The sequence below is a fragment of the Alexandromys fortis genome, unplaced genomic scaffold, assembly GCF_014885135.2.
Source record: "Alexandromys fortis isolate MF-2015 unplaced genomic scaffold, M_Fortis_MF-2015_v1.1 scaffold_128, whole genome shotgun sequence".
In the NCBI taxonomy this organism is placed as follows: Eukaryota; Metazoa; Chordata; class Mammalia; order Rodentia; family Cricetidae; genus Alexandromys; species Alexandromys fortis.
Window position 1 is genome coordinate 4,661,899 of NW_026068012.1, and position 10,136 is coordinate 4,672,034.

Below are 10,136 nucleotides of genomic sequence, written 5' to 3' on the forward strand. Positions count from 1 at the left end.
GGAGGGGGAGGGAAATGGGAGGCTGGGAGGAGGCAGAAACTTCTTTTTTCTTTTTCTCAATAAAAAATTAAAAAAAAGAAAGAAAAAACAAGGCCTAAGTAAATAAAGAAGTAAATAATTAATTCTTGGGAACATTATGCTGTGTAAAGTAAATTTGCAGCATAAATTGAATACAATTCAATGTCAATTTCCAATAATTTATAACAGAAAAGCTGATTACAAAGCTACATTCATAGTGGAAACACTCAGAGTGATCAATGAGATTATGAAACATAATTATGAAAAATAATTTAATATCTGCTTCCTGTTACAAGGCTTATATCATAAGATATAGATTCTACCCTATCTACCTGCCAAACACCATGCACACCTGAGAAACCTTGGTAGCTAGCCCCTTTTATCCCCTAGAACTAAACATCACTGAATCATATCATTGTGGCTGATGATAGCAGAAAGTTAGAAGCATTCTAATCATGTATTGCCAAAAGACAATCAACATCACCATAGCACTACCAAATTTTAAACTATTTGAAACATTTATAAGACAAACTTGAAAGTGGAATGCAATATTCAGAAATTCTAGAAACCATATCATCAGTTTTCCAATCTGTCTTCCCACTGAACACCAAAAGCATACCCCTGTGTATACACTGGACAATGATATTACAAGCATAATATCCTACCATACTAGGGCTGCAGATTTTCCCTCTTCCCAAGAAATCTATACTCAGGGAGGCTCAGAGGACAAGGACCACTGGCCAGGTCACTACACAGACCAACAGAAACACAGCCTGGCTAATGGTCCATCCAAACCCAAGCAAAAATGACAGCTCAACAGACCTTCTCTGAACACCCTACATTCACCATGGCATCACTTGTGGTCTTCCTTACAAGTCATTACAAGAGAAGCAGAGAAGAATCATGGAAAGAACCACGTGTAAGCTAGCCTGCATTATTAGTCCTGCTTGCTAAGCCTTCCCAAAGTCCCTCACTGGCTAATACCATGCTGCTGGGCCTCAGAATATTATCAGCTCCCATACTGGGTTATCAGAGATCAAATTACTCAGATATTACAGAACTTTCTGTCCTGCCCTCTGAGCCCAGTAGATAGGGCCTTAGTCCAAAAAGTTTGTATTTTAGTAGAGATCCATCCACTTTCCTAGAGCATATCTGTTCCTCATCCAAAGCCCAGGGTCGTTTGTGTGCACATCCCATTACATATTCAATGTGCAGTGCAGCCAACCCATCAGCTCATACCTGGGAAATCCTGCAGCCAAACACAGGTCACATTCAAAACTGTTAAATTAAAGCAGGATATAAATTAGAAGACACTGATGGGTCATGGTAGGGCTTGAGGACAGAAATAAGAATGTGGATATGATATAGTTATAATCTCAAGAAATTATTTTGAAAAGTTGAAACAGGATTTATTGCCATGTGCTCCATAAACTAGGAATTTGTATTAGAGCACATCAAAGATATCTCAAACTTTTACCTCAGGGTATCTATCTAAAACCAGTAAAATAACAGTCCTGTTAGGCAGAGTCACAACATTTCTCTCTGATCTATTTTGGTTGAACTATTGTAACTATAACAATTTGGTTTCATAATAAGGTCAGTCCAGGTTCTTGATTGCTTGGACTGTGGACACTAAGAAATGATCATCAGGACATTTATGGAGCATCTAAAATTGATTACCAAGTTCCACATTGCTAATCTCAGCTACTGTTGAAGTAGGAAAGTTCTAAACCACTGTCCTGTCTCTCCCTTTCTGTACTGTGAATGTACCAGCTTCAAGCTTTGTCTATGCATTCAATTCTTGCACAGAACGCTCTTCATCTATAATCACACACTAAAAGTCAGAGAGACTGGAGGTCAATCATTAGCTGGTTTATTTTTCCTTCTCACAGACCAGTCAAAGCCCATTTCTGAAGAAGTTGTAGGACTATCTACCCAGCACTGGGCAGCAGAGGCAGGAATAGGTGTTTAAAGAAATTCTCAATTACATAACATGAGGCAACAATATTACAAGCTCATAGTCTCGCATGCCAGGATGGCAGAGCATCCCCCACATTCAACAAAGATCAGAGGCCAAGGGCCACTATCCTTGTACCACAAAGAACAACAGAACCTGTCTGGATCATGGTTCATCCCTGTCCAAGCAGCTCTGACAGCTCAGCCAACCTGCTCTTCCTGGTCTGAGGACAGTGGCTCCTACATTCACCATGGCATTGGCTTGTGGTCCTCCTTACAGCTCGTTAGAGCAAAACAAAAGAATCCTGAAAGAACCTGTAAACTACCTCCTACTGGTGCTTCTGATTGCCAACCAGAGGCCCTCATTAGCTAGGATGACCCAGCTGTGCTTCAAGACAATAGCAGTTACCCTACTGGGTGAGCAGAGATCAAATGTCTCAGAAGGTAAAAATCCTCCAGGTTTGTCCTTCCACACTATGGTCAGACAAGATCACAATCTGGAAAATTTGTAGTTTAGTAAAATCTTCTATTCTCCCAGAGCACTTTCTGTTCCTCCTACAAAAAAATATGTCCTATGTGTACGTATTCCATTACACACTCAAGGTCCAATGTACCCAACCCTTTACTTCATAACTGGGAGGTCCTACAACCAAACACAGGTCAGATTCAAACAGTAATTCTCAAACAAAAAGCCATGAATTAGAACACAATGAAGGGTCTATGGCAGGGCTTAAAGGCAGGAAAGATATAGTGGAAATAATGTACTTATAATCCTGAAAAATTCTGTTCAAAAGTTGAAACAGATTTTATGGTCATGTGCTCCAGAGACCAGGGATTTGTATTAGAGCACACCAAGTACTATTCACATCATTTCTCTCAGAGTATACATCTTAAAACTGGAAATTAAATCATGGTAGGCAGGGCCACACCATTTTATCCAGCTCTTCTATTTTACTTGAACTACTGTAACTACACTAATTTGGTTTAATGATAAGTTCTTTATATAGATTCTTGTATGCATGGTCTGTGGACCCATGAAATGGCCAGTCAGCACATTTATGGAACATTTAAAATTGATTACCTCACTACTCACTGCTAAGGTCAACTACTGTCACAGCAGGAAAGCTTTTACCCTCCTTCTTGCCCATCCTTTGTCTGTTGTGACTACACTGGTTTTACAATTGGTCAGTGAACTCAATTCTTACACAGGTCCCACTTCACTTGTAAATTCACAATAAAATCTAGAGAAGTTGGAGGATACTTATTCCCTGATCTATTTCTCCTTCACACAGACCAGTCAAGGTCCAGCCTGGTAGGAGTTGCAGGACTGTCTTTCCAGCAATAGGTAGCAGAGGCAGGATTAGGTTTTCACAGTAATTCTCAGTTACATACTATGGTGCAAGCCTGAGCTACAGGAGACATTAATCTAAACCAGTTGTTCTCTATCTTCCTACTGCTGTGACTCTTTAATACAGTTACTCATGATGTAGTGATCTCCCCACCTATAAAACTATGTTCACTACTACTTCATAACTAGATTTTTGCTAGTTATGAATTATAATATAAATATCTGTATTTTATGATGGTCTTAGGCCAGTCCTGTGATAGGTTCATTTGATTTCCCAAAATGAGTCATGACCCACCAGGTTGAGAATAACTGCTCTAAACTGATATAAATTAAAAAAAAGAATAAATAAACAGCACTTAATAATGGAATGAAATTCAAAACCTGGGAAACATTGGAAAATAGAAACAAAGAGATTATAGCAGTAATGTCTTTGAAAAAAATGAAATCTAAAATATGATAACCAATAATTGACTTCTTAAAATGATAAAAAATATAATGGAACACTTAGTTATACTGACTTTGAAACAGAGTAGGCACTTTCCTAGTAGGGAGAATGCCATTAATAAGAGAATGTATGACTTTGTCCCATGTAAAAGGTTAGCTGCTGAGTGCTATATGCTGAAACATTGAGTTACAGTCAATGGCCTGTGTCTCAAACATCTGAGCTGACTTAACTGTGTCAAGCAGGATTGAACATATCTGCATGGGAAAGTTCACTAATTGGAAACTATATATGTAGTAGTTCAAGTTATCCTCCCTAACTGTACACCCACCAGTGTCTGTCTTTGATGTGGGAGTGATTTCTTATTAATAAAGAAACTGCCTAGGCCCCTTGATAGGCCAACCCTTAGGTGGGTGGAGCAAACAGAACAGAATGCTGGGAGAAAGAAGCTTAGTCAAGGAGTCACCATTATTCTCCCACTCCAGACAGACGCAGGTTAAGATCTTTGTCCTCTTAAGGTCTGTGAAAAATTTTCATGGGACTTTGATGGGGATTGCATTGAATCTATCAATTGCCTTTGGTAGAATTGCCATTTTTACTATGTTGATCCTCCCAATCCAAGAGCAAGGGAGATCCTTCCATTTTCTGGTATCCTCTTCAATTTCTTTCTTCAATGCCTTAAAGTTCTTGTCAAATAGATCTTTCACTTCCTTGGTTAGAGTTACCCCAAGATATGTTATGCTGTTTGTGGCTATCGTGAAAGGTGATGCTTCTCTGATGCAGAGGAAACAAGATGAGAATGCCTCACTCATAAAAGGTACTAAACCATGTGGCTAACACAGACAAGAAGTATGTACTAACGTAAGATGTAAGAATTAGCTAATAAGAAGCCTGAGCTAATAGGCCAACCAGTTTATAATTAATGTAGACCTTTGTGTGTTTCTTTGGGACTGAATGATTGTGGGACCATGTGGGACAGATATCCCTGTCAAAAAGTCCTTGTCAAGTGATTGTCTTGAGCTTCAGAAGAGACTTTGAACATTTGAACAGTGTAGAGGCTATTGCAGACTATGAGTATCATTTCTGTTACTAATAACAGAAAATGGGTTGGGTGAGGAGATTCACTTGAAGCCTTCTGCTATTTTAGCTTTATAGAAAATAGTTTGACTACTAAAAGGATCTCATTCTCCTATGATAAAGAAAAGGACGTCTTCTCTGATTTCCCTCTCTGCTTCCATATCCTTTGTGTATAAGAAGGCGACTGAGTTTTTGGAGTTGATCTTGTATCCTGCCACATTACTAAAGGTGTTTATCAGCTGTAAAAGTTCTTTGGTGGAGTTTTTGGGTTCGTTTATGTACACTATCATATCATCTGCAAATAACGAAAGTTTAACTTCTTCCTTTCCAATTCGAATCCCCTTGATCCCCTTATGTTGTCTTATTGCTATTGCTAGAACTTCAAGCACTATATTGAAGAGGTATGGCGAGAGTGGACAGCCTTTTCGTGTTCCTGATTTTAGTGGGATGGCTGTGAGTTTCTCTCCATTTAATTTGATGTTAGCTGTCAGCTTGCTGTATATAGCTTTTATTATATTTAGGTATGACCCTTGTATCCCTAATCTCTCCAAGACTTTTATCATAAAGGGATGTTGAATTTTGTCAAATGCTTTTTCAGCATCTAATGANTCACTACACAGACCAACAGAAACACAGCCTGGCTAATGGTCCATCCAAACCCAAGCAAAAATGACAGCTCAACAGACCTTCTCTGAACACCCTACATTCACCATGGCATCACTTGTGGTCTTCCTTACAAGTCATTACAAGAGAAGCAGAGAAGAATCATGGAAAGAACCACGTGTAAGCTAGCCTGCATTATTAGTCCTGCTTGCTAAGCCTTCCCAAAGTCCCTCACTGGCTAATACCATGCTGCTGGGCCTCAGAATATTATCAGCTCCCATACTGGGTTATCAGAGATCAAATTACTCAGATATTACAGAACTTTCTGTCCTGCCCTCTGAGCCCAGTAGATAGGGCCTTAGTCCAAAAAGTTTGTATTTTAGTAGAGATCCATCCACTTTCCTAGAGCATATCTGTTCCTCATCCAAAGCCCAGGGTCGTTTGTGTGCACATCCCATTACATATTCAATGTGCAGTGCAGCCAACCCATCAGCTCATACCTGGGAAATCCTGCAGCCAAACACAGGTCACATTCAAAACTGTTAAATTAAAGCAGGATATAAATTAGAAGACACTGATGGGTCATGGTAGGGCTTGAGGACAGAAATAAGAATGTGGATATGATATAGTTATAATCTCAAGAAATTATTTTGAAAAGTTGAAACAGGATTTATTGCCATGTGCTCCATAAACTAGGAATTTGTATTAGAGCACATCAAAGATATCTCAAACTTTTACCTCAGGGTATCTATCTAAAACCAGTAAAATAACAGTCCTGTTAGGCAGAGTCACAACATTTCTCTCTGATCTATTTTGGTTGAACTATTGTAACTATAACAATTTGGTTTCATAATAAGGTCAGTCCAGGTTCTTGATTGCTTGGACTGTGGACACTAAGAAATGATCATCAGGACATTTATGGAGCATCTAAAATTGATTACCAAGTTCCACATTGCTAATCTCAGCTACTGTTGAAGTAGGAAAGTTCTAAACCACTGTCCTGTCTCTCCCTTTCTGTACTGTGAATGTACCAGCTTCAAGCTTTGTCTATGCATTCAATTCTTGCACAGAACGCTCTTCATCTATAATCACACACTAAAAGTCAGAGAGACTGGAGGTCAATCATTAGCTGGTTTATTTTTCCTTCTCACAGACCAGTCAAAGCCCATTTCTGAAGAAGTTGTAGGACTATCTACCCAGCACTGGGCAGCAGAGGCAGGAATAGGTGTTTAAAGAAATTCTCAATTACATAACATGAGGCAACAATATTACAAGCTCATAGTCTCGCATGCCAGGATGGCAGAGCATCCCCCACATTCAACAAAGATCAGAGGCCAAGGGCCACTATCCTTGTACCACAAAGAACAACAGAACCTGTCTGGATCATGGTTCATCCCTGTCCAAGCAGCTCTGACAGCTCAGCCAACCTGCTCTTCCTGGTCTGAGGACAGTGGCTCCTACATTCACCATGGCATTGGCTTGTGGTCCTCCTTACAGCTCGTTAGAGCAAAACAAAAGAATCCTGAAAGAACCTGTAAACTACCTCCTACTGGTGCTTCTGATTGCCAACCAGAGGCCCTCATTAGCTAGGATGACCCAGCTGTGCTTCAAGACAATAGCAGTTACCCTACTGGGTGAGCAGAGATCAAATGTCTCAGAAGGTAAAAATCCTCCAGGTTTGTCCTTCCACACTATGGTCAGACAAGATCACAATCTGGAAAATTTGTAGTTTAGTAAAATCTTCTATTCTCCCAGAGCACTTTCTGTTCCTCCTACAAAAAAATATGTCCTATGTGTACGTATTCCATTACACACTCAAGGTCCAATGTACCCAACCCTTTACTTCATAACTGGGAGGTCCTACAACCAAACACAGGTCAGATTCAAACAGTAATTCTCAAACAAAAAGCCATGAATTAGAACACAATGAAGGGTCTATGGCAGGGCTTAAAGGCAGGAAAGATATAGTGGAAATAATGTACTTATAATCCTGAAAAATTCTGTTCAAAAGTTGAAACAGATTTTATGGTCATGTGCTCCAGAGACCAGGGATTTGTATTAGAGCACACCAAGTACTATTCACATCATTTCTCTCAGAGTATACATCTTAAAACTGGAAATTAAATCATGGTAGGCAGGGCCACACCATTTTATCCAGCTCTTCTATTTTACTTGAACTACTGTAACTACACTAATTTGGTTTAATGATAAGTTCTTTATATAGATTCTTGTATGCATGGTCTGTGGACCCATGAAATGGCCAGTCAGCACATTTATGGAACATTTAAAATTGATTACCTCACTACTCACTGCTAAGGTCAACTACTGTCACAGCAGGAAAGCTTTTACCCTCCTTCTTGCCCATCCTTTGTCTGTTGTGACTACACTGGTTTTACAATTGGTCAGTGAACTCAATTCTTACACAGGTCCCACTTCACTTGTAAATTCACAATAAAATCTAGAGAAGTTGGAGGATACTTATTCCCTGATCTATTTCTCCTTCACACAGACCAGTCAAGGTCCAGCCTGGTAGGAGTTGCAGGACTGTCTTTCCAGCAATAGGTAGCAGAGGCAGGATTAGGTTTTCACAGTAATTCTCAGTTACATACTATGGTGCAAGCCTGAGCTACAGGAGACATTAATCTAAACCAGTTGTTCTCTATCTTCCTACTGCTGTGACTCTTTAATACAGTTACTCATGATGTAGTGATCTCCCCACCTATAAAACTATGTTCACTACTACTTCATAACTAGATTTTTGCTAGTTATGAATTATAATATAAATATCTGTATTTTATGATGGTCTTAGGCCAGTCCTGTGATAGGTTCATTTGATTTCCCAAAATGAGTCATGACCCACCAGGTTGAGAATAACTGCTCTAAACTGATATAAATTAAAAAAAAGAATAAATAAACAGCACTTAATAATGGAATGAAATTCAAAACCTGGGAAACATTGGAAAATAGAAACAAAGAGATTATAGCAGTAATGTCTTTGAAAAAAATGAAATCTAAAATATGATAACCAATAATTGACTTCTTAAAATGATAAAAAATATAATGGAACACTTAGTTATACTGACTTTGAAACAGAGTAGGCACTTTCCTAGTAGGGAGAATGCCATTAATAAGAGAATGTATGACTTTGTCCCATGTAAAAGGTTAGCTGCTGAGTGCTATATGCTGAAACATTGAGTTACAGTCAATGGCCTGTGTCTCAAACATCTGAGCTGACTTAACTGTGTCAAGCAGGATTGAACATATCTGCATGGGAAAGTTCACTAATTGGAAACTATATATGTAGTAGTTCAAGTTATCCTCCCTAACTGTACACCCACCAGTGTCTGTCTTTGATGTGGGAGTGATTTCTTATTAATAAAGAAACTGCCTAGGCCCCTTGATAGGCCAACCCTTAGGTGGGTGGAGCAAACAGAACAGAATGCTGGGAGAAAGAAGCTTAGTCAAGGAGTCACCATTATTCTCCCACTCCAGACAGACGCAGGTTAAGATCTTTGTCCTCTTAAGGTCTGTGAAAAATTTTCATGGGACTTTGATGGGGATTGCATTGAATCTATCAATTGCCTTTGGTAGAATTGCCATTTTTACTATGTTGATCCTCCCAATCCAAGAGCAAGGGAGATCCTTCCATTTTCTGGTATCCTCTTCAATTTCTTTCTTCAATGCCTTAAAGTTCTTGTCAAATAGATCTTTCACTTCCTTGGTTAGAGTTACCCCAAGATATGTTATGCTGTTTGTGGCTATCGTGAAAGGTGATGCTTCTCTGATGCAGAGGAAACAAGATGAGAATGCCTCACTCATAAAAGGTACTAAACCATGTGGCTAACACAGACAAGAAGTATGTACTAACGTAAGATGTAAGAATTAGCTAATAAGAAGCCTGAGCTAATAGGCCAACCAGTTTATAATTAATGTAGACCTTTGTGTGTTTCTTTGGGACTGAATGATTGTGGGACCATGTGGGACAGATATCCCTGTCAAAAAGTCCTTGTCAAGTGATTGTCTTGAGCTTCAGAAGAGACTTTGAACATTTGAACAGTGTAGAGGCTATTGCAGACTATGAGTATCATTTCTGTTACTAATAACAGAAAATGGGTTGGGTGAGGAGATTCACTTGAAGCCTTCTGCTATTTTAGCTTTATAGAAAATAGTTTGACTACTAAAAGGATCTCATTCTCCTATGATAAAGAAAAGGACGTCTTCTCTGATTTCCCTCTCTGCTTCCATATCCTTTGTGTATAAGAAGGCGACTGAGTTTTTGGAGTTGATCTTGTATCCTGCCACATTACTAAAGGTGTTTATCAGCTGTAAAAGTTCTTTGGTGGAGTTTTTGGGTTCGTTTATGTACACTATCATATCATCTGCAAATAACGAAAGTTTAACTTCTTCCTTTCCAATTCGAATCCCCTTGATCCCCTTATGTTGTCTTATTGCTATTGCTAGAACTTCAAGCACTATATTGAAGAGGTATGGCGAGAGTGGACAGCCTTTTCGTGTTCCTGATTTTAGTGGGATGGCTGTGAGTTTCTCTCCATTTAATTTGATGTTAGCTGTCAGCTTGCTGTATATAGCTTTTATTATATTTAGGTATGACCCTTGTATCCCTAATCTCTCCAAGACTTTTATCATAAAGGGATGTTGAATTTTGTCAAATGCTTTTTCAGCATCTAATGA

General features: G+C 39.0%; 1 protein-coding gene across 1 annotated transcript in view; it reads right to left on the reverse strand.

Annotated features, from left to right (window-relative positions):
- LOC126513615 (olfactory receptor 4C11) overlaps positions 1–1,883 on the reverse strand; it is a 10,220-nt gene extending 8,337 nt beyond the window's left edge. The window contains exon 1 of the mRNA XM_050162099.1: positions 1,870–1,883. Within this exon, the coding sequence (XP_050018056.1) occupies positions 1,870–1,883 (14 nt within the window). The remainder of the gene's footprint in view (positions 1–1,869) is intronic.
- Between the last annotated feature and the right edge of the window lie 8,253 nt (positions 1,884–10,136).